Here is a 25,770-nt window from a genome sequence, read left to right as displayed (position 1 = left end):
TGTGCTAGACGTCCCTAATTTAGCAGTGTAAGACTATAGGGAAGGCAGTTAGTCATCACCACCCACCGCCAACTCTTGGGCTACTCTTTTACCAACGAATAGTGGGATTGACAGTCACATTATAACGCCCCCACGGCTGAAAGGGCGAGTATGTTTGGCGCGACGGGGATGCGAACCCGCGACCCTCAGATTACGAGTCGCACGCCTTAACACGCTTGGCCATGACGGGCCGCCACCAGTTGGAAAAACCATGTTCTGTGATAAATATTACAAATGTGGCATTATCAAAAACTTCTTTAAAACATACATTTCGGAATTTCTTTAAAATCAGCATTAATATATCAAATTTTTGAAAAATTTACAAAAACAACTTTAGCATTAAGCGAGTTTTCGTACTCAGTCGTAAAATTAGAAATAACATTTTTTTAACAGTACCAGTGTGATGCAGTAACACTTTCGTATCGAGTTTACTTATGACTAAGTATATGTCATTACCGTTTTTACACTTAATAAGTTTTATTTCAGAACAAGTACGACGTTTAAATCAATGATGTTGTTGAGTACATACATTTTAACGGTAAAAAAATGCGTTAGTATTTAACACTCCTACGAAAAGTGGGGCCTAATATTAGCCTAATATTAATAACCTTTCAAATTGCTCTGGGGCCTATTAGGCCCCACTTTTCGTAGGAGTGTTAAACTTCCCAGCAGTGCCAGGCGGTTAGGGACAGTCGACTCGTAATTTGAGGGTCACGGGTTTGGATTCCCCTTCACACACCAGGCATGCTCGCACTTTCAGCCGTGTGGGTCATAAAATGTACGGTCTATCCCATTATTCACTGGTAAAAGAGTAGCCCAAAAGTTGTTAATGGATGGTGATGACTAGCTGCCTTCCCTCTAATCTTACACTGCTAAATGAAGGAGAGCTAGCTCAGATAGCTCACGTGTAGTTTTGCACGAAATTCAAGAACAGACAAACGTTTTTGTAGTTAAATCAATATTCAACATTTTATAATTATTTGAATAGCAAAGAACCTTCAATTCAATTCTCATATGAAATTGAAAAAAATAGCATCTTACGTTTTCTATACATACTAGTTAAAAATGAAATAGTCGATAATTTAGAAACATCTTATTATATATATCCAGAATTCCAAAACTTGTTTAATTTCGAAGTTTAAGTTCAAGGAAGTCCAGTTTAATCTATACTTTGATAAACGTGTGTTATTGGGTTATACTGGTTTCGGAGAATTCCACTTCTCGTCAGTAATCCTGATCGCAAGTTGATCAAACACATCATAATGGAAAGTATTGTTGAAGTTTACAACAACACTATTTTGGAAACATCAGTTTACAGCAAACCTTTTGCTGTTCTTATACCGTCACATTGAGAATAATATCATACAGAAACGAAAAAAAAACTCTAATTTTATACATATGTTTACAAAGCTTTACAGATAAATTCACTACAGGAAAAATTAAGGAACTGTAACTAATTAAGTATGCAGCTGTTGAGAGAGGGTTTGAACTAACTGTGGTGGAATATTTAAGAAATGTAACTAAGTAAAATAAAACAAACTATTGAATTTTCTTGCAACAAACCTTGCCAGATGAGCATTACCGACACGCTACCCAGTGTAACAGATTTACTGTTTTGTATATATATTTCAATACTGATGTTGGTTTAAGATAAATTTATATTTAGAAATGTACATGACTTATAGTGTTAAATCTGTCGTAGAAAATAACCGTCTGTACAGTGACGTTGTAGAGGCCTGGCATGGCCTAGCGCGTTAAGGCGTGCGCTTCGTAATCTGAGGGTCGCGGGTTCGCGCCCGAGTCGCGCCAAACATGCTCGCCCTCCCAGCTTTGGGGGCGTTATAATGTGACGGTCAATCGCACTATTCGTTGCTAAAAGAGTAGCCCAAGAGTTGGCGGTGGGTGGTGATGACTAGAGCTGCCTTCCCTCTGGTCTTACACTGCTAAATTAGGGACGACTAGCACAGATAGCCCTCGAGTAGCTTTGTGCGAAATTCCAAAACAAACAAACAAACACTAAAGTTGTAGAAGATTCTCGAGTGTAAAAATCAATAATATATACGTACGTAAACATTAGTGTATTATTAGTATAATAATATATACGTACGTAAACATTAGTGTATTATTAATATTGTTACCTAGACTGAAGTTTCGAAAAATCGTCCTCACATCTATAAACATTACCAACGCGACGCATCGTGAGACAGAATATATTATTAGGTTGCTATACTTTTTACACTATACTCTGCCAATTAATGGTGTAACGTTACTGTTGGGAGACGAATTTTATTTTGAAATAAAAACACAAAACTTTCGGCTTGCCCTTGTCCAAGATTGCTGATCACAAGTACAATTTCCTGAACTTGAAAGAGAATTGCATACTAAAGCTTTGTAATGCTTACTGATAATTTGCCAAATTTCGTGATCATACGCTTACTAATTTAAAAGTAATTGCACGAAAACTATAACTAGTGGAAAATGGTTACTAGGTTGTTTTTGTGCAATTACTTTTAAATTAGTAAGCGTATGTTCACGAAATTTGACAATTTATTAGTTAACATTACAAAGCTTTGATGTGCAGTTTTTTAAGTCTTAAGTTTTTAAGCAATGTTTTTCTCATACCTATCCAACATGCAAAAATTATTTTCATTTTAAGATGAAAAATACATTTATGTATCAGACAAATTTCAAGCTCACGTGCGAGATTCTTATAATTTCTAGATAGTTTTATGAAACGTTTCTGAAGAAAACCATTAAATTTTATGTTATTTTCATTGACAAATCTCCGTATAGGTTCAGTCAATTTGACAGATCTGTTAACCATCAGGAAATTAACATAAATTATGCCATTTTTGTTATAGGATGACTACAAATTGCAAAACAAAATCATTAATGTTCAGTCTAAATAGCTTAAATCTCATAACATATTCATGTATATAGATCACTTTTATTATATTGACCTTTCAGCAGTGCTTGGCTAACAATACAGAAGTTCCCACGACGTAGTGCCCATGTACTTATGATACCCTATTCAATAACATAAACCGACCATTATTTTTGATAAAGTGTGTGTGTGTTTGTCTTCTTATAGCAAAGCCACATTGGGCTATCTGCTGAGTCCACTGAGGGGAATCGAACCGCTGATTTTAGCGTTGTAAATCCGTAGATTTACCGCTGTACAAGCGGGGGACTTGATAAAGTGATCTGTCTTGACTGTGTTTCAGTTAACTAGTACTGGAAAAATACAGTCATATTTCAGTTATAATAAAATGTATATGTATATAGAGAGAACTTCAATATGGCCAGGTGGCTAAGACACTCTACTCGTAATCTGAGGGTCGTGGGTTTGAATCCTTGTCACACTAAACATACTCGCCCTTTCAGGAGTGGGTGCGTTATAATGTAACGATCAATCCTACTATTCGTTGGTAAAAGAGTAACCCAAAAGTTAATAGAGGGTAGTTATGACAAGCTGCCTTTCCTCTAGTCTTACACTGCTAAGTTAGGGACGGCTAGTGCAGATAGCCCTCGAGTGGCTTTGCGCCAAATTGAAAACAAATCTAACCAAACCATGTACATAGATATAAACGAGTTCTTAAACTTATTTATGTTAACAATAGAAGGTCAAATAATCAAATAAAACAATTATCTTATGGAGTTGCCCACCACTGATCTAAGAAAAATATCAATGAGTACAAAGGTCGTAACTACAAAAGATGGCCAGTGGATGGTACAATTACGGTCAGCTTGATTTTAGAAATCAACTTTTTCCATCATTTATTTTTTATCGTAAAATTGGCAATTGCACTGCCTCACGTCATCACTAATATCACGCGCTTCATCACTGCCGCAGACTCTGCCCATTTTGTAACGCCAGTCTGGTTTATATGATTGTTATCGAGTGTGCGTTGTTTGCATGTGCTTGCAAACATATTTTTTTATTGTGCAACTTTAAAGCATTTAAATATATATTAATTCTAATCCCATGATACGGATAATTCGAAAACAAACGAATTCAGATTATGGTGAACGCTCAGAAAATGAAGACAGTTTAATTGATTCTGGCATTACAGCCGAAAAAAGAATGGCGCATGACTGGAAAAACGTGAAACGAGAATTTAATGAAAGCCGGGAGTTGAAATTGGCAGTGATTGAAGCAAATAATAAGCCAATGTGTCGTTTATGAAACAAAGTTTTTAGGAATAATAAAGTATATAACCTTAAGTAACACTTCTACAATTTTCACAACGAATTTGATGTAAATTTTCCAGTTAATAGCAAAAAATCGTATGAATGAAATTAGCCGTCTGAAAGCATAACTTCATGAACAAAATGGAGATCTTAAATGATTTTTATCATCGATGGGACTGGTTACGTCAGGTAGCTATAAAGTAGCTTGGATCCTAGCTCAAAAAAATAAATAATTTTCTGATGCTGAACTAGTAAAAGAAATATTGATTGCAATAATTAAAATTCTGTAGGAGAATTATGATTCAAAAATAAAAGATAATACTCTTCAAAAGATAAATAATTTGCAATTAAGTTGAAGAACAATTGTCCGCAGAATGCTAGAGTTGGCGAAAGACATAGAAAATCAGTTGCTTGAACAACTAAAAGACTATTTGTATTTTTCTTTAGCACTAGACGAGTCAACAGATGTTAGTAACACTACACATTTGACATTTTGGGTTCAGCATATAACTTCAGATCTTCAAGTTAAGGAAGAAATGTTTGGCCTTTGTGTATTACGAGATCGAACATGTGAAAAAAAAACACCTTTGAAAAATTTCTTGAAATGTAAAAAAATTCAACTAGGATTTCTATTTCTTTTGAAGTAGCATTTAATTTAAAATGTAAAATCCGCGCTACCATCTTCCAATGCATTTTGTATCAGGAAAATTTATGTGCTCAGATGTCTAAAAGTGATGAATTGAAAATTTTGATGGGCATTGTTTTAAAAATTGTGAATTACTTTAGAAGTGGAAGCTCTCTCAATCATCGCAGTTTGTTGAGTTTTTGAAGAAAAGCAGTGACTGTACTATTGACAATTTTACTGATTTTACAAATGTGAGCTGTTTGACTAGAGGAAAAATCTTGGAACGATTTACTTCCTTATTTCCTCAAATAAAAAAGTATCTTGTTAAAAAAGGTAAGATTGAAAATTTCCCTGAAATTGAAACTTTGTCATGGCAGTGCGACATGATGGATCACTTGAATAATTTGAAAACGAAGCTTCAGGGAAGAAGTAAAATAATAAGCGAGCAATTACAATCTATTCATGACTTTCAATTAAAGCTAAACCTCCTTGCGGAATAATTACAAAAGAATGATTTGACACGTTTTGCAAAGTTGAATAGTTTTCTAGAAAATAATAAGGAGTCTGATTTCTCTGATGCTAAAGATGATAAACTGTGTTTAAACTCTGTGTAAACTGGATCAAAAATCTATCTCAAAATTTTGAATTACGTTTTTTTAATTTAAAAATTTCAAATTTATATTTGAATTTTTGCATGATTCATTTCAATTTGACTCAGGAAATTTCACGTTTTTTTCAATTTGTATATATTAATGTTGTATATATTTCCTGTTTTTTTCTATTTGTATATATTAATGTTGTATATATTTCCTGTTTTTTTCTATTTGTATGTATTAATGTTGTATATATTTCCTGTTTTTTTTCTATTTGTATATATTAATGTTGTATACATTTAATGTTTTTTTTTTCCATTTGTTTATACTATTGTTGTATATACTTAATGTTTTTTCATTTGTATATATTCGTGTTTGTCCGCATTTAATGTCATGCCTTTTTGTAATGTTTTCTTTGTTGTAAATAAATTTCAAATTCGCTGCTAAATTTGAGACTGCTAACGTAGGTATACTTCTATTAACTTTGTGAGAGATATAAACCGAATTTTTTTTTTTTTTTTGTATTTTAATTTAGTACTTTATTCCTACCTGCCATTTCGTGTCAACTTCGGACTTCGAAAGCGTTTTACGTTTAAACATTTTTGTTATAAAAACGAAATTAACTCGGGTCCATAAGGTAATACGTGTGAAATTTAGCAATACTTGAAATATTGAAAATGAAAGAAATTCACACCAACCTGAATAGAATTGAGGTTACGGAAAATATTTAATACATTATTAAAGTAATAGTAATGTAACTCAAAATAACTAACATAGTGCTACTACTAGTAGTATTAACAATACTAACACTGATAACAAAATTAAGAAATATAAATACTATTGTTACTATTCGTTGAAAATCTGCACATCTGAGAATATTTGCTTTTTAATGATATACTTGTTTATTTTAGTCCAAATGTTTAAATAGTCGCGCATTGTAGCTGACGGTCATTCTGTATGATGACTGACGAGTTTGGTTATTCAGTACAGTTGTCTTCTCTCTTTTGGTGAATTCCGTTTATAATTATACTCTTAACATATTTGTGAGAAGTTAATATTTTTCGCATTCTTTTGATTGAACTGCAGTAGAATGTGTGAAAGCATGCTTAAGAGAATTAAAACTTCATATTTGTAAAAAACTAAAATAAGCACATAACTACGATAAATTAGAAGTACCACTACTGGTAGTAGATAGAATTAGGTTTGAAGGACTGATATCGTAAAGTTTATGACCGACAAATTATTTCACAGTTGTGAACCTTGAGTGAATGGAAAATTATAATGAGAATTTATAATGCCAGTAATTTGACAAATATATTAAATACAAGAATATTTACATTAAGCTCTTATCTGACAAATATATTAAATACAAGAACATTTATTTTAGCTAAGCTCTTACCTGAGAAATATATTAAATACAAGAATATTTACATTAACTAAACTCTTACCTGAGAAATATATTCAATATACTGACTACAGTCAACCATCATCAATGTTTCATTCTTAAAATCTGATCTGGTCACTTCAGTTTGCTAAGTTGTCCATGAACAGTACTTTCAAAGTTGGATTCTTCATCTTTACATAAAGTTTCAGAAAATGTTCAAACCTGTGTATTTTTTAAATAAGTACTCATAACAACCTTTGGTTTTCATACACAGTAGTCGATAGCCTCATATCTGTTTACTACATAGTTGTCTGTAAGGCCATGTTTGTTTATTACATGGTTGTTCATGACTCCATACTTAGCTATCACATTATTATTAATAGTACCATTTATGTTTATTATTAGACTTACTAGTAGTTGTTGAGATCTAAGTTTGAAGGACTGGTGTCGTAAAGTTTATGACAGAAGCAAATCATTTCACAGTTATGAACCTTCAGGGAATGGAAAATTATAAAGATAATTTATAATGGCAACAATTTGATCACTTGGATGGTTGGAATAATCAAATACAGAAGTGATCAGGAAAACTAATTTCAATTAGTTGATCATCTTGAAATGTAATCATAATTATGAGTTACTGATTATTTTCCATAACAGTAATTGAGGATCAGACATAATGGTATAGTTGTCCATTTCTGCATTTAGCCTTTCAATTAAAAAGTCTTCATTCTTTTAGTTTCACATTCAGGGACTTTGTCCTCCCACAATGTAATGCAAACATAACCAAGGCAAAGGGCCGAACAAACAGTGATGATGGGAAAATTGTCTTCATTTCCTACTCTTGAAACATGCTCGTAACAACTGTTTATCTTTTGTTGCTTCAAGCATGCAAATATGATGAAGAGTTGCACCAATAACAAGTCAGATGTATTCTGTTTAAATTCATGTTGAATGTGTGGTTGGACTGCTGAAAAACATCATACAATCCTGCAAGACCCTCTACCCCTTCATAGTGTGAAACAAATTCTCAGATGAACTCAATGAAAAACATTTGGCAAGCACTGATTAGATTGTTGGAGTCTACACTGCACTTTTAAATCTTGGTGAAGACATTGTACATAATGAGTGATGTCAGGGCTAGTTTGTCCAGTTCTTGAGTCAGATATTAATTTAATGTTGCAAGTGAGACTGAAATGGGATTAATTCATCTTTCCTGTTGTTTTTACTTGCTAAGCTACATAGTAAGTCATTGTATTTTTGTTTATTCTGGTTGTATACATGTGTTTAGTACATGTTTGACAGTCTGATATCTAAATGTTGACCGTCTTATAATGTATTACTACCATAAGTTGTTGCAACAATTTATTATTTTGAACTTTATGCCATACTTGTCCTGTCATTGCTTTATGAATAAATATTTAGTTTTGTAGAGAGTTATATTATGACCATGAAAATATTGGTTTTGTGAAAAATGAAGTTAAAATTGACCATAGTGTGACAGCTTTATTATCTATGTATACATTATGTGTAAGTGGAATATGGATACTACATCATCAGTTTTCATGGATCTAAGTGATGAATACTTTGGTTATGTAGTTTGTGATGGGAAGACTGGGTCATAAGATCCAGTGATGGATAAAGTACTGAAATATGTACTTGAGTACAAGTACTGTTACTTTAGAAAATATTTACTGAAGTTTAAAGGATGTCTTGTTCTTTACTACTTAGGTATTGAATGTTTACAGTACTTAAGTAACAATAAAGTGAAAGGTATTGACAAAAAACAAGCAAGTATAGCATTATTAAAGGTAGCCTGCATTCAAGTTAAGTTCACATGTAAAAAGCACTGATAAATATAAACTCAACTTTATTAGAACAATTTTAATTAATTTGATTGCAGAGTAAGAGAAAAGAAACTTAGTCATTTTTTTTTTAAATTGTTTCTCTAGAAAACCAACACACCCAGACATGATATTAAATCAGCTGCAAAATGTTTAGGAGATGAATACACAGAAGAATTAGTGTGGATTATACCAATGAATTCGACTAGTTTAGAACTTATGCTGTAATTAAAACAACATCACTATGGGTTTCTTCCTTCAACTTAGAAATCTAAGACATTTGAAGCTTGCACACACATTTCTAAACAATGACACAGCCTGCAGTTGTATCTTACCTATGCCATGTGTAAATAATTTGAGTAATACAACACTGCCAAGAGGGGCTAGATGTACTAGTCTTATATATCATTGAAAGTAACCTCACGTCAAAAGTGAACTTAATGAGGTTGCTGATGAGTTTCAGCAAATAGTCAAAGAAAGATAAAGTAATAAAGACAAACAGTACTAATAACGTTTTAAATCTTGTTCAGTCATGTATTACTACATTAGTTTATTTACTTAGCAGCAGTGGCTCCACCTAGACACAATTTATTTCCACACCAATAATAGTTGTAATTGCAGAAGGTGTTTGTGTTTTTTGTCCTCAGTGCCTACATCATGTCATGTCTGTACTGTTGAAACCTTGGTCCTTTGTTTAAGTATAATGGTAATGAACCCAATTTTAGAACATAAAGTTGTAGACAGCTTACTTGTAAAGTCTGTTTGATAACCCAGTCAAGTCATCTCCTAATTTTATTTGTTCAATCCATTTTCTGTTTGTGTTAATATCATAAAAAGCCAAGATGAAATGATCAAGAAATCATATCCTAACATGAATGGCTTATCTGATGTCATTGACATAACTCAAGAAACTTTATGATTTTGCCTGCTGTTGAATGAAAAAGTTGACATCTGTTAAATATGAGTATAAAGTTGAAACTAAAGTAGACTGGGGTTTGGAATTGCAGTACTGTCAATTTATTTAAATTAATTATTAATTATTATTAATAGACAGTAACTACAATTAAACAAAACATTTTTTCTAGGTGTCTATAGCATTTTGTTCATTGCTTAATTACTAGTTCATGAACCGACTTACTGGTCATACATCTAACCTATACAAAAGCCAGTGTGTGTTTATGTCATGTCATGCTTGATTTCTTAAAAGAGAGGCCATAAAAACCAGAATGCATTTATTTAAATAGAATAGTTCAATTACTGTTTTTCCATTGTGGTTTTAGTGGCAGGGTGCAAGGGGTCTGTGAGAGGAAGAATGAAACTTCATGTGTAGTGAGTGTTAGTATAATAAACCTATAGTAAAGATGTAGTGTGGGGTCACATGGCTGAGACTCAAGTGAATAAATAAATAATCACAAAAGTAAAAACAATGATTCAATTTTTAACTTAAATCTTCTCTAAAATAAGTTATAAAAATAATTCATAAAATATTCACAAGTTGGCTTTATAAATTGATTCACAAGGCCTATAATGAATTATGATTACAGGAAAGGAATATTTAACATGTCACATCTTGCCAGATTTATTATATTTCTATGTCATTAGTCAATCGGTTGAATTTCCCTATGGAAGACCATGTGTGGGCTGGTAGGTAAACTACTACTAATGCTATCCTATCTCATTACTTACATGATCTGGTAGTTTCCTCTTATGAGGGTTTTCAACTATCACCTGTAGCTATTTTTACCACATCTGTTAGACTTTAATCAGAGGGAATTATTTTCCTCAATCATGTACTCTTTCATTTTCAGTGTCCCCTTATTTTTCACTGGATCCCACTTTGTGGCAGGTATACTTTCTCTTCTCAATTCTACACAAGCAACCACAATTATTATTACAGGTTGCAACAGGCTTTGTCAGAATGGGATGTTTCATAAGACCATCTGGATGCCTATCAGATGGTATTACCTTATTATGGACTGCCACTTCTGAAACAGTCATGAGTAAATCTAAAAGGGACCTTCCCATATCTGCTTATCTTTAGGTTGAATAAATTGGGATTGATTTGCTTTTGAAAATGTAGAGAACTTGGGTCACCTATTACATATTTTCCAGAGCACTGTTCCTCAGAGCTCCCCAAATTGTTTTTTTTACCCTCCAGATTCTACTAGTTGAGCTCACAAATCCATACCACCTCCAGTTTTTTGTCACTGGGATGGTGGACAGAGGCTTTTCTACCAGAGTGTTTGAGTGCATTTCTTCACTCTTGGAGAAGAGGGTGAAGTTGGGGGTCCTCTGACTAGGAGCCCTGGATGCTTTTTTAGATGTCAGTAGAAATGGTACCAGCCTCCACAGAAGCTTACTCATAATTCCAGGTCAGATTTGACATGAAGCTATATGGTTGGGGAGTGCATGGCCCTTTTCTTTGAGTAATGTTGGTTCAGTATATTCATGTAATCTGGTCCACTATCTCCTCATAATTCTGAATGCAAAATGGTTCCATCCTAGGTCCTTGGTTGACCACAGGTTCCATGTCCTCTTCATAATTCCGGGGACAAGTGGAATACTCCTTGTCCTTGAGCGAGGATGAATGTTCATAATTCTAGACTGGATGAGTTATGTTCCTTTGGTTGAGTACAACACACAATATTCTGTCATTTCAAGTCTGGGATGTTGTCTTTTGGACTTCTTCAAGTAGAGGAGAAAGTTTATCCACTTAGGTGTTGCTTATTTTCTTGCTGTGATTCCAGTGTATGAAATGCTTCACTCTGTGACTACAAGTTTGGATTACTCGTATTCTATTTCAACTTTGATATAGGACCTAGGTTCCAGATGAAGAGCATATCTGTTAGGAAAAAATGCATTTCCCCCACTTTTGTATCATTTTCTCTCCAGGTACACTTCTGTTCTATACACACATTTTTTTGTATGAATCAGCCCCTCCACCTTCTCAGTGTAAGATTCTAACTATAGTGTAAGTGGATGGTAAGTATGTTTTGGAAGTTAATATTTTCGTAAACTGAAAACGCATTTCCAATAATACCTCTGTCGACGTTTTCCAGCCCTACCTCACCACCAAAATTTTGTCTTAAAAGTAATTTCATTATCAGGATGAGGTGTTTATATACATTACCTAGATAACGGGCACATTGAAGCGGGTGTAGAAATTTGCAAATTAGAATTTTCCTGGGGCACATAATTATTAGGTCATACAAAGACTGGAACATTCTTGATGCTCATAGAAAGGCAAAGAGTGGAAACCATGGAGAGCGAGAAATAACCATAGTGTCAGTGGAGGTATTATTTGAAATAAATTTTCCAGGCATAAAACTAAGGTCTATACTATGTAAAAACTACACTGACAAACATCACACCAACATTATTTATAAAATACAATGTGATAACTGCCACGACTTCTATATTGAAGAAACAAGTAAAGAAATGGAAACCAGATTCAAAGAACACAAAATGTCACCTTCACAGTTGCTGGATACTTTGTCCATGGACAGAGTTCTGCTTGCTTAACCCAGGAGAGGATGCATGGAAGTTGATAAACCTCCATTCAATAAAGAAAAAAAATTGGTGCAAAACAGGACTCCCCATCCCATTCTCTTCCACTTAAATAAAAATGGCCACTTTGATGTAGTGAAACTGTCAGGGTTTTCATTCGAATATAGACATTAGTTATTTGATTGATTCTGACCATCCTGTATGTGTCTTCTTACAGAAAACGTTTCTGAAACTTTTCGATGCAATCCCAGTCTTCTGCAGTTTGCTTTCTACAGAAATGGCAGGTTGTGTGATGGACAACTGCATGGAGAGGTGGCACTGCTGGTTGATCAGCATGTGTTTACCCTGTCTTTGACACTTGATACACCCTTCAAAGCTGTAGTCATCTGTGTTTCTTTGGGTTGTACCATCAATCAGAAGCTCTACCTGGCTTCTGAAGGGACCTATGATCAGTCAGACCTTGATACCCTCATTGAGCAATTACTGTCTCCATTTTTAATCCTGGGGGATTTTAATGGAGATAATCCCCTATGGGGAGTTGCTGATATTGATGGGAGAGGTCATTCCATAGAGCATGCTCTCAAATCACAACCTCTCTCTCTTCAATACTGGTTGTGAAACTCATTTTCATGCACCTAGTCAGTCTTTTACTGTTATTGATCTCTCTGTCTGCTCTCAATCACTCTTACTTTCTTGAAGGGTTGACAGTAACCCACGAGGTATTGATAATTTTTCCAATCATTTTGAGAGAGATTGGATGTGGTCAATGCCATATGACCAGCATGCCTTGGCCCTCTTTCATTGTTCTCTCAGAACTTGAACCTGCCATCAATAGGCCACTGTGTGGTAGCAGTGACTGACTATATTGTCTAGGCAGCTATTCAGTGTACTCCCAAAACCTTGACACATTTTCCATAGCATCCTCATCTGTGGCCCCTAGGTGTGCATTCTTGTACATGGTGAGGAAACCTCTCAGGGAAGGTTCTGTTCTTTAAATTTACCTCCTCTGAGATCTAAACATCCACCTACATGTTTGCAAAAACAAGGTGACCTGTGAAGGGGGAGGAGAAGATCCTGGTGGTTGAGGGGTCCAACCCTAATGCACCACTTTAACCTTGAATTCCCGTAGATGGATGGCCTTGGGGTGGCTCCCCTTTGGGTCAGTTGGCTGGTTCACTTGGGCTGGGATCAACCAAGTCCCAGTGTTCGATGTTTTCAGCAGGTGTTGTGGACATTGTATCTGATGCTGGTGTTTGGGTATAGTGCTCATGAAACCCTAGTGTTGCTACAGTGTCCTTGTTTAACATTGTAGTGCATCCTCTCATAGGGCTTCATGGTGGATGGGGTCAGTGGACACTGAAATATTCCCTTTTTTTTATTATGGATCCTCCAAATAAAAATTTAAATAAAATAGTCAAAAAATAGTCCATAGGTAAACAACCACGTCTTGAAGATTCTGAGCATCAATCTTCAACATCTGTAACACCTGTTATACCTCATTTTCTTATACTACATTCTCTTTGAGACAAATCTTTAAGGCAAATTCTCCCTTTTTCACTCAGAAGGGACGAGAGGGACTTGCTGGCTATTCAAAGTCAGTAAAGAAGCTTCAATCTGGTGACTATTGGTGGAAACAACCACATCTCAACACAGTATACTTCTTTTCTATTCAAAGGCAATTAGGGATATACCTATTGAGGATGCATCTCATGCTACTTTGAATTCATCATGAGGAGTTATTGCTGAGAGGGATTTGAAGAACATCCCTGAGTCAGAGATTATCATTGGTTTCTCAACCAAGGAGTTTCTGCAGTGAGGTGTATCTCCACTTGTAAAGATAGAATTATGATGCCGACCAATATCCTCATTCTGACATTTACATCACTACGTCCACTTGCTACCATCAAAGCAGGCTATGGCCATACATTCCCAAACCCTCTCAGGTATTTTCAGTGTCAGTGGTTCAGTCACTCAAAGATGTTATGTCGTGGCTTTTGATGTGTGCTCATTGCAGTGGCAAGGACCACAATGCCTTTGAATGTGAAACAGACCCTCATTGCATCAGATGCAATTGCTCTCACCTTTCTTAATTTCTTTCCTGTCCTAAATGGTTGGAAGAAAAAGAGGTGAAGCATTTGAAAATGAAAGTTAATGTCCACCACTTCATCTTGGATGTATGCTGCTGCATGTTGTTCCACTACTCCAATGGGGGTGCAGTCGGATCTCTCTATGCCTCCAAAAGTCTCTTGTCCTGCATGGTTAAAAAAGTTGATGAATCATCTTCAACATTTATCTCTGTCCCTTACATACATTCCAACAAACCCCAAGATCCACATCCTTTGATTCCAGGTACATGCATTTCCTCTGGTACATGTTCTCCCACATCAAGATGCAAAACAATCATTTATTCACATCCTTAGTCACTGGAATCCTCTTCCAACAGCAATGATCTGTCCAATTGATCCAGGGCAGGATACATGGAGATTGATAGACCATCCTTGAATAAAAACAGCAAAAACAGAAGACATGATTTTAAACAGAAGGGGTCTCCACCCAGTTCACCTACATAAATAAAAATGGCCACCTTAATACAATGGAACTGTTGAGGTTTACTCTCTAATCTGGATGACATCAAAACATTGATTGCTTTGTACCATCCTGTATGTCTTTCCTTACAAGAAACTTTTTTGAAATCAGCCGATACAATCACCTTTCAGCAGTTTTCTTTGTACAGAAATGACAGGATGTGTAATGGACGAGTACTTGGAGGGGTGGCATTGTTGATTGATCAGCATGTGCCCACCCTGTCTTTGTTCCTTGAGAAACCCTTGTAGGCCGTAGCCATCCGTGTTCCCTTGGGTCGTACCATGACTGTTTGTTCTCTCTACCTGTCACCTGTAGAGACCTTGATGCTCTCATTAAACAGCTGCCATCTCCATTTGTAATCCTGGTGGGCTTTAATGGACATCATCCACTCTGGGGAAGTGCTGATATTAATAGGAGGGGTTGCCCCATAGAGGGTGTGCTCTTTGATCACTATTTTTTTTTTTTTCAGTAACAGTTTTACTTATTTTCATACACCTCATCAGTCCTTTACTGCTGTTGATCTCTCAGTTTGGTTCCCTTTCATTATTCTCTCATTTTTCATGGAAGGTTGACAATAATCCACAAGGCAATGATCATTTTCCTTTTGAGAGAGACTAGCCATGACTAATGCCACTCAATCTGCATGCCCTGATGGAAGCTGGATCAAGAAAACTGGCCTTCTTTCACTGCTCTTGCAAAACTTAATCCTGTCATTGTCTATAGGTCATCAATAGACAACTGTGTGGCAGCAGTAACTGACTGTATTATACAAGCATCTGCTCAATATATTTGTAAAACCTCTACACATTTTCCACTATATCCTCATTCGTAGTGGAATTCTGTGGCACGGAAGGCCAAAAAATGGGTTTGGGATATCTCATACTCTTGAACCACATTGCTTTCCAGCAGGCCCGTGCACATGCTTAGTGGGTAAGAAGTCAAAGCTATAAGGAATCTTGGATTAAGTTCACAACTGGCATATCTTCTACCACCAGTTCCAAAGTCATATGGGACAAGAATCGAAAGGTCAGTGGGCAATATAATTTTGTTCCCTTCTCGATCTTGCTTTTTGTTGGCTAGGAAGTAGCTGATACCTGGAGCATCACAGAAGCTTTAGGTGAAAACTTTTGCTGGGTATCTAGCACTTCTGCTTCTTCTTCTACCTTCTTAGCCATCAAGACTTGGGCAGAATGATCACCTCTTTCCTTTCAAGCTGATTGTCTCTATGACTATAATCATTTCTTTACACCGGTGAAACTGGCACTACATCAGTTGGACCTGATGATGTACACTATGAAATGCTGTGCCGTCTATCTCATGTTTCTCTTGCTATTCTTCTGATTGTTTTTAGCTGGATCTGGTAGGAGAATGTTTTTACTGATGCCTGCCCCCAGGCTATTGTCCTACCTTTCTTTTAGCCTGGGAAGGATCCCAAGGTTCCTTCAAACTAACGTTCAATTGCTTTGATGAGCTGTCTATGTAAGACCTTAGATAGGAAGGTTAATGCTCATCTTGTTTGGTTTTTTGAATCAAACAACCTCCTCTCACCCACCCAGTGTGGGTTCTGAGAACAGCACTCTACCATGGACCACCCAATTTGACTTGAAACGTCAAACAGAGAAGCCTTTCTTGAACAACAACATCTTGTATCAATATTCTTTGAAATTGAGAAGGCTTATGATACAACATGGAGGTATGGCATTTTGCAAGACCTATATATATGGGTTACTTGGCCATTTGCCCATTTTTATTAAAATTTTTTTATGGACCAGAAATTCCAAGTTCTTGTAGGTTTGATACTTTCCTGTTCTTTTCCACAGGAACTTGGAGTCCCTCAGGGCTGTGTTCTGAATGTCACAATTTTCAGTATAAAGCTTAATGCCATCACTGAACAACTCCCTCTCACTGTTGCAAAGAGTCTCTATGTTGATGACTTTCATATCTTGTCAGTCATCGAACATGAGGTATATTGAGTGGCAGCTACAGACTGCCCTCAATCATTTACTGAAGTGAACCACAGCAAACGCTTTAGCTTTTCTCTCTAAAACCGTTTGCTTGCACTTTTGCCTCCAACCCTGACCCTGAACTCCTTATAAGTAAAGTTTTGCTTCCCGTGGTCTCTCAGACAAAGTTCGTTCTTGGAGCTAATCTTCGACTGTAAGCTGACCTTTATACCACACATCAAGCAGCTGTGGGTCAAATGTCGAAGAGCAGTGAACATCCTCCATGTCCTCTATACCACCACTTGAGGAGCAGATCAATGTTCTGTGCTAAAGATATTGTGCTCTTATTCAATCAAAACTCGACTGTGGCTCATTGGTCTATGGCTCTCCAAGAACCTTGGCTTAAAGATGCTGGACCCCATTCATCATCAAGGACTTTGGCTCTACACTGGGGCTTTCTGCACCTCCCCAGTTCAGAGCTTATACATAGAGCCTTGTGAACCTTTTTTGCACCTCTGCCGTTTGCAGTTGTCTTTACTATATACTTTGAAACTTCGTTCTTTACCAAAGCATCCCACCTTGGGTTGTGTTTTCCTTCCTTGGTGGGCCGTACTTTTTCAGAACAGACAATCTACCTTTGCTCCTTTTGGCCTTCGTATCCAGGTGTAGTTGGATAAATTGGGTCTGTCCTTGGATAACTGCTGTATCCACTGGTTAGCTCATCCCACCATGGATGTACACCTTGAGCTGCATATGAAGTATAGTAAACTTGATAGTTCCTGATATAGTTCAGTGTTGTGTGAATTAATGCCTCTACCATATTAGGGGGAGGAATGCTAAGTTCAGGAGGTTTCATCTTACTTATTCCCAAATGATAGTTCCTTATTTCCTTATTTTTTTCTTATTTTAACTTGGCAGAGCAGTCACCATTCCACAGCTATCTGCAGGCAGTGAAGGGTGATATAATTGTGGGACATTGTGGGCTTGAGCACTGACATCTTGCTCCTAATTTGTAGTCTAATTGTGTCTATTTCTTATATGAGACTAGCAAATTGGAGGTAAAGACTGATAGACAGTGTATCCCATCTGCAATGTGGGTCCTACTTCTACAGTCACTTCCAAAACCTAGGATACATTTTGTAATTTCATGTTGTAGCTTGTACTCTAGGATCCTTTTTTAAAATATGCAGTGTATTTTGTTTTATATTAGTGTGTTTTGTTTATGATATGAAAATTCATGGTTATAATTAATCAGAAGTTGGGATTTGCTATTTTTAATGCAATCCTTCCTCATGATTTTGTTTATTCATTTAGCTTCATTTGGATGTAATTATTTAATTTCACTTTATATGTTTAAACAAAGTAGAAATGACATTCATCTATATATGAGTAGGGTATGAAGTGGTTTGGTCATTACAAATGTTTTTAAACATCTGTTTATTCCTAAAATTTCCAAACTGTCTTAATTTTTTACATATTTAACAGATAAGTAAAATTTTGCATTTTTTTCCAGATCAAATTGGTGTTTCATTTCAATAAAGTGGGATGCAAAGGTTAAATCTATTTTTCTTAATTTCCAGCTTCTAGAATGTTCTTTAATTATATTTTCTATGAAATGTCCTGTTCGAATTTTGTATACACTATTAGTCTTAAACCCTAATGCAGTGAGTAACCACCATTGTTGCTGTACTTTTTGGTTATGTCTTTGTTATTGTACAATATTTTTCCTAAGCTGTTTTTACAGTAGAAGGCTGGTCTGTATATATATTTATGTTATATATTCTATGTACCTGGTGATGCCTTTACTAATGAAACCATGATCTTAAATTATGTATTTGTGAAATATACAGTTGTCTTTTTTTTTTTTTTTTTACAATTTTATAATATTTATATTAATCAGTAGAAATTTATACAGAATTAAATTTTACAGTTTAGTATTTCATTAGGGCTAATGATGTCCCATTTTGTGTAATTATATATATTTATGAAGGATATAAACTCAGTTGGGTAAAAACCTACTCTCAGTCATGTTTAAATTAAACTGTTGGTAAATATTGCCACGGTTTCTCACTATACATTTTGTTTGTATAACTTTTTGTCAGATAAAGATGGCTTGCAACAGTTTCAGTGTGAAGAGTTGAACAAAAGTATGAACTGATGTGAAAGTTATCAAGATAGTATAAATTTATAGGTTATTTAATTAAAATTTCTTATCCTATTTCAAGAATGCAAGTTTTAATCAGAGTGCATGTGCATCATTGAAAGTTCTTGAAATTGAGAATGGAATTTCAGGGGCTTGAAAGTACTTGAATAGGGGCCTTGTTTTTGCAAAAGTACTTGAAAATATGATAGCAGAATATATTGATATATTTAACTTCGATACATGTTGCAGAGTTGAGCACAATAAATGGTTTGTTTTTTTTTCCTTTTTAGTCTGTATTCATGTCAAATAAATAAATAGGAATTCTATAAGCTTTAACTGGAACTTGATTGATTTTTATGTATATTTTAATTTCCAAAAAGTGCTATATAAATATTTTGAGTGATTAGAAAGTTATCAAAGTGATCTGAGCAGTTTAGTATGAACCATGTCTAATATTTACCTTGTGTTTCTCAAACTGGAGGTTTTGGTAAAAATATAAAGGTCAAGCTTCTGTGTAACCATGGAAGTATTAAAGATAAAGATTGAACCATTTTCTGATGAGAAGCAGGATGATTTATTGGATATCAAATTGATAAAAAAGGAAGATGAAACTTTTATGTTGAGTAGTGGTAAGTTTATATATTTATTATTTTAATGTTTTATTTACATTTAGCACAAATAGTGTGAATGTCACATTTTTTACTTTATTAGTGTCTCTGAGGTTTTCATTGTTTGTGGAGAATTTTGTATTTTTTATGTAAATTATATTTAGTTGAGGTGTTGTTATTTTTGTTTGTGATTTGAGTAACCTAAAACTGTGTACACTGTTTTAACTTCTGTATTATCACCTGTGGTTGAGGTTAAGCATTTCACAAGTGCTCTACTAACTGGCCTGAATGATTAATCTGAACTGTCAAAATAGTAGGTCTACAATTTTTGTGTGAAATAGGAACTCAGATTACCAATATTAGAAGATAAAATATAAAACCCTATTTTTTCTGCATGATGAGATACCATTAATGTACTGAATCAAACACTGTGGCCTCCTGCTTACCTCCTTTGGTTTTTGGAAAAGGTTCCTTATATATGAGAGATATGAATAAACAATTGAAAGCTTAGAATATGCACAAGTAGTTTTCCCAGCTACTTTCAAATATAACATTGTTATTTCTTTCATTCAGTACAAACCTTCATGTTGGTAACTTGAATTCTGTTTGAAATTTCTTTTCTCTTTTTTAACCCATATTCAGCTTTGTTATTTAAACTAGACAAATTATAATGAATTTCTTTGGTATAGATATAGTAATTTATTAATTTTTGGTTATTCAAATGTATATTTTAAGCCTAAAATATATTTTGTTTCATATCCTCCACCTGCAAAATTTTCAAAGACCTAACATCATATGTCAAGCAGCAACTGTGAGTACCAAGGTCATAATTAGAAGAGATGATTGTTTGCTTTATTTTTTACTTACTATTATGTGTTGTAACAAAAATAAGTTTACAATCTTATTTATGAACTGTAATAATGTGTGTGTTTGTATGTGTATATAGTATATTATAACTGAAAAGTGATTTTATTTTTCAAAATACTAAATAGTCCACTAAAACACAACCAAGACAGGTTACTTTGTAAAGACTGAATAAAGGTCAATTTTATATTCTTTGATAGGATAACATGAGGTCATGTGCTCTATTTCGTTGTAACTTCATTCTTAGCCAGCAATGGCTGAAAGGTCAATATAATAAAAATAATAAATATATAATGTTATGACATTTAAGCTCTTTAGATTAAATATTTGTAGTCATTTTAGAAAAAAAAACATAATTTGTTACTTCCTGATTTTTGTTGTGATTACGTAATTTATCAAATCTATCAATTTTGTACAGATATTCCAAATTGATAATGAAAATAACAGATAAAATAAAAGTTTTTCCAAAAAAACTGTTGATAATTGTCTGAAGGTTGTAAAAATTTTCTGATGCATAAAAGTATTTTCAATCTTAAAATGAAAATTATTCTGCATGTTGCCTTGTCAATATTCTGAAAAACATTTAAGAGAAAATCTTTAATTAAAATATCTTGCTACTTAATTTAAAACCTGATATTTTGTGCATGAAAGCCTTGTGGTGTTTAGTAATAACCTGCAATACTATGTAAACATATGAGTACATTATCAAAAATGGCAGTATAATTACTGTCATCAATATCATTGTGGTTTTGAGCTGGGTGGATTCCACCCAACTTGTAATAAAACAATTAACTAAATAGAGATAGGTAATTACACTGCTCAGGGTAGGTAGATCAAAAATAGTAAAAATTATCAAAAATAGTCATTTGTACCTTGCTATTTACTAACTTAATATCCAAATCTAAATATGTAACTGATTCGTATTACTTTTTGTCTGTTATAAGGCCTTTTCGATATATTAAGCTAGGTGTAAATTTCTAATTATTTATATCAGTTCAGTCATATATGTAACAAATGTTATGCATATATGATTTAGGATTTGAAACCTGTTTTATGAATGAATTTTCATAAAGAAACAAATGCAATTTGGCCAAATTTGAAGTTTTCTCCAATTGTTTACCCACTGTTTATATAACTGTTCATTAAAAGTAATGTTAAATGTTATAAACACAGAAATGGAGAATATGTGTACATTGGATTTTGGTAAATTGAAATTATGGAATATCTCTTTCTCTGTGTATAAAATTATCAAATAGGTCACTGAATACTATAATCAAATCTTTCATATCTATTTTAGTATACAATGTTGTAAAATCATCAGTAGAAACAGAACTGGCCATAACTGAGGTATTTCATTTATCTATATATTCCAAAACTGGAATGTTCTTGATCATATTTGAAACAGTTACTTGAATTATTCAAACATATTGTTTTAATTTTATAAAAGACAACATCCAGCACATTAAGAACGATATATATAGATTTAGTAATTTTGTTTGAATAATTAATTATAAGTCTGACCTTGATAAGAATTTCATGCCATTTTGAAATTGCATAAAAATAGCAACTGAAAAGAATGTATATTCCATGATTTAATGGCTTTCTTTATATTAGTACCAGTATTACTCTTCTCTAAAGTATTGTTGCTAAAGGTACTTGTATTGTTAATTTCTTTAATTAAGATACAATTTTTTACATATAAAAACCAGAGTTACTAAGTGTTTTATCAATAGGGGTAATAAGAAATTGCTGCTGCACTTTTTATTGAATTTTATTTTAAAAAAAATATCTATTTTGTATTGAAATAGGTTTAAGTTGCTTCAACAATTTTTTATGGAGTTGATAAAATGTAATATACATTCAAAAATGAAGCATGGAGGATCATATGTTTATTTCCATAATTTAATAATGTAATTATCAATATTTTTTCAAATATTTTAATATTTCAGCTTTATTAGTTTTTATTCTAAGTTTAGTTCATTTTGGAATATTGATTGTTATTCTTTGTGTTTAATCTGAATTACCTGTAACTGTGGTTATGAAAAGGATCCTTAAATTTATTGTTATGACAATAAAATAATTTATCAATTTCTGCTTAATTAAATTCTTCAATAAATGTTTTGTAGTTGAGTAAGAGTTTCTATGGATTTATTATTTAAAACTAACTGTTGACTGAACAGATTCAAGATAGTTTTTTTTTCCCCTGTTAAATTCTTCTGTTGATTAAAGATGGTAGAGCTAAGTCATCATGTATCTTGTGTTTAAATTCTATGCCTACATGTGATTTTTCTTTTTCCTTTATTAAAGGATTTATCTTAGGTACTTGATTTCATTAAATCTATAATTAAGTTTTTGACACGTATATGTTTAAATTCTAATAATGACATACCATGACAAATACCTGAGTTTTGTATTTGCTAGTTCAAAAATTTCTTTTAATATACATTTTACAAAATTTATATTTCTGTACATGGCACAATCTAGATTATTACAAAAATTATAATTTGTATATTTTTATTTTTTCCATTTCCACTACATTTATTTTGTTTATTGTTACATGTATATAGTTGAAATAGGTTTTTAATACAGATATTTTTAATTAAAACTTCAGCATTGTGGGTTTGAAAATCTTGATATAAACTGTAGAGATAAAGGATACATTATATCAACTGTAGAGGTAAAAGGTACGTCACCCATTATGTGGCCAGTGTTATCTCAGAATAGTTGCCCAAATTCCACATGGAATGGAGTACCATAGAAAGTGTTAAATCCATTTGTTCCTTCTCTTTTTTCACTGGCAGTTTTGGCAAGACTGTTTTGGCAGTGGCTATATATGTGTGTGTGTGTGCTGGCTTGTAACAATTCTCTTTATGTGCAGTAACCCATTGCGTAATTTTGAGTATGAGATCCAATTCCAATTAATTGTGCCTTATGACAACAGTACACACACCTTTCCATTGTTTTTTGGGTTTTTGTTTCCATTCATTTCTTCTCATAGAGTACAGAAGAACTTTTTCCTTTCCAGTTTTTGACTGTTAGGAAAGTCTATGGAGAATTCTTTATTGGATGGTGAAATACTTCTGGTACAAAATCAATTGGATGCACCCTTTATTTGAAAATTAGGGTTGAGATGTTTCCTTCGTACACAAATAAAACAAGTTGTAACTATTCATTTTGCTGATTCTACAAATAAAGTTACTTGATTATGTTATGCTTTCATGACTTGCAAAGTTGGTACCTACTTTATTAAATGGAACTCATTGGATGAATTGGCCCACTAGAGAAAAATCCTAGAACCAACACTGGTGAAGTGTGAGGTTTATTTTTAATATACAGAAATATCCTTTTGGTATAAATGAAAACAAAATGTTGTTGGTAAGTGCACTCCTTAAATTACTTAAGTACAAAACTAAGTATGTTCAGTTTAACCTTAGGCACTGTAAGGTTTTAAAATACATTATGAAACACTTTGTGATGTCTATCTCAAATTATAATATCATGTTAACTGTTTATACAAATATGGATTTAATCAACTTGACTGACTTTGTAACCACCCTTGACCTGAAACTCTATGTATTAAAACTGAATATGTTTCTTACGTGATTGTATGCTTTATTTTCAGTGCTTTAATTCATTTGTTACTAGAGGGATCTGATATTCATGATGATGCTGCAATAAGCAGGTAGCTTTGTCAAATGTTTATAGAGACAAGGGTACTTTATTTATAAAAATAACTATTGAGTTAGATAAATTAATGAATTCAAGAATAGGGAAGTTGTTTAGAATTAGAAGGTAGATTTGTTGTTTCTTTTCACACACTTGAACAATGAGTGAGGAAATTCTTTAAATGTATTTGTAATTTAGGTTCACTTTTCATTGGTCTCGGAATTTCTGTTCATGGATGAACTAGATGGATATCGAGAATGCTTTGTTACATATCCTGATAGTTCAGAAGTTGTAACCATACCTTCAGTTTGTCCATTGAGAGGGAGGGAGTTTTCAGTTTTGCACACTACCCTTCCAAACTTGCTTCAGCTCTGGTTTTTGTTGAATAGTTTGAGCTTTTGCCTGTCATCACTGTGTTTTCATGATATGTTTTCATTATTACATGAACAACTGGCTGTTGCTAGCTCATTCTGAACAGGAGTCTGCCCGTCATACTCTCTGCTAGCTCATTCTGAACAGGAGTCTGCCCATCATATTCTCTGCTAGCTCATTCTGAACAGGAGTCTGCCCGTCATACTCTTCAGCTTCTCTCTTTGTCTGATCAAGCTTTAAGTTCACCACATTCTTACAGCTCACATAGATTCTATCTCTTTAGAGGATGTGGATTTCCATGGTCTCACTTATCCCCTAACATTATGCTCATATGTGGGCTCTTCAGTGGGATCTTTATGACAGCTGAAGTCTTACACAGAATCCTTTGCAGGCTTATTACCCTTCTTTATACCATAGTTGATGATTTGCATTGGGTATTGGACAGGACTTACATGTCAGTGAGTGTCATACTTCCTGTTTCTTGTCCAGATTTACATATTTTCACATGTGCTTCCCTCCAAGGATGGGGTGGATGGGTCAATCAACAGAAGCCTTGAGGGTGTTGTGTTTTTTAATATAATAATAATAATAATAAATTTATTAAGCAATAAATTAGACACAAAAAATCAAATATCAATATAAAACCATCAACAAAGAGTTAACTCGTCCTGTGATGGTTAAACACATAATAATGTAAATCAAAACTTACAAAATCAATATAAAGTTCCCAGAATATTATAATCAGTATTTAAGATCCATTGTTTTAAGTATTTCTTTGATTAACACGATTAATAGAAGATCTTATACTATAAGGAATAAAATTATGAATACGAGGTGCCAAATAAAGATATTGATGAAGTGTAACTGTTTTAATGGTGTGGGTACATTAATTGGAAAAAAAGATTGAAGTCGTAAAATATGAAGTGACTTTAAAGGCCTATTAAAAGAAACATGCAATGTAGATAAAGCTAAAAATATAAATAAAGTTTATCATATGAAAGTGGGGAGTTAAATTTACTGAAATCGGTATCAAGCCTATGAGTAAAATAAGAGAGAAAACACTTTTTTGCAACTTCAGAATAGGAATTAAAAAAGTCTTATATGTGCCACCCCAAATTGAAATACAATATTGTAAGAAAGATTGAAAGAGAGCATAATATACACTTAACAAAATATGATAAGGAGCACAATGACTAAGTTCAAAAATTAGCATAGAACTATATTTTAATTTATTAACTAAAGAATTAATATGAAATTGCCAATTTAATTTTCGATCTAAAATAATTCCTAAATATTTAACAGAGCTAAGAAATTTTATCATATTCACACTCAAGAGCTTCTAGCTGTACATTGAACCTTGGATAATTTCCTCCATCTGACCAAACATCATCTGGCATAATTTATTCTG

At 33.7% G+C, this 25,770-nt stretch overlaps 1 protein-coding gene across 6 annotated transcripts in view; it reads left to right on the top strand.

Moving 5' to 3' along the window:
- Nucleotides 1-5,795: 5,795 nt before the first annotated feature.
- LOC143226860 (uncharacterized) overlaps nucleotides 5,796-25,770 on the top strand; it is a 43,824-nt gene continuing 23,849 nt past the window's right edge. Inside the window, exons 1-2 of one of the 6 annotated variants that reach the window (XM_076458356.1) lie at nucleotides 5,796-5,911; nucleotides 19,334-19,481. In XM_076458356.1, coding sequence (XP_076314471.1) covers nucleotides 19,373-19,481 — 109 coding nt within the window. In that variant the 5' untranslated portion in view covers nucleotides 5,796-5,911; nucleotides 19,334-19,372. Of the gene's footprint in view, nucleotides 5,916-5,965; nucleotides 6,086-6,331; nucleotides 6,456-6,873; nucleotides 8,074-19,333; nucleotides 19,482-20,243; nucleotides 20,272-25,770 lie in introns of those variants that run through there. The other 5 variants (XM_076458358.1, XM_076458355.1, XM_076458357.1 and 2 more) reach the window with 5 other exon arrangements.

Source organism: Tachypleus tridentatus, chromosome 9 (assembly GCF_004210375.1).
Source record: "Tachypleus tridentatus isolate NWPU-2018 chromosome 9, ASM421037v1, whole genome shotgun sequence".
NCBI lineage: Eukaryota > Metazoa > Arthropoda > Merostomata > Xiphosura > Limulidae > Tachypleus > Tachypleus tridentatus.
Note: the sequence above shows the minus strand (reverse complement) of the source record. Positions and strands in the feature narration are given on the sequence as shown.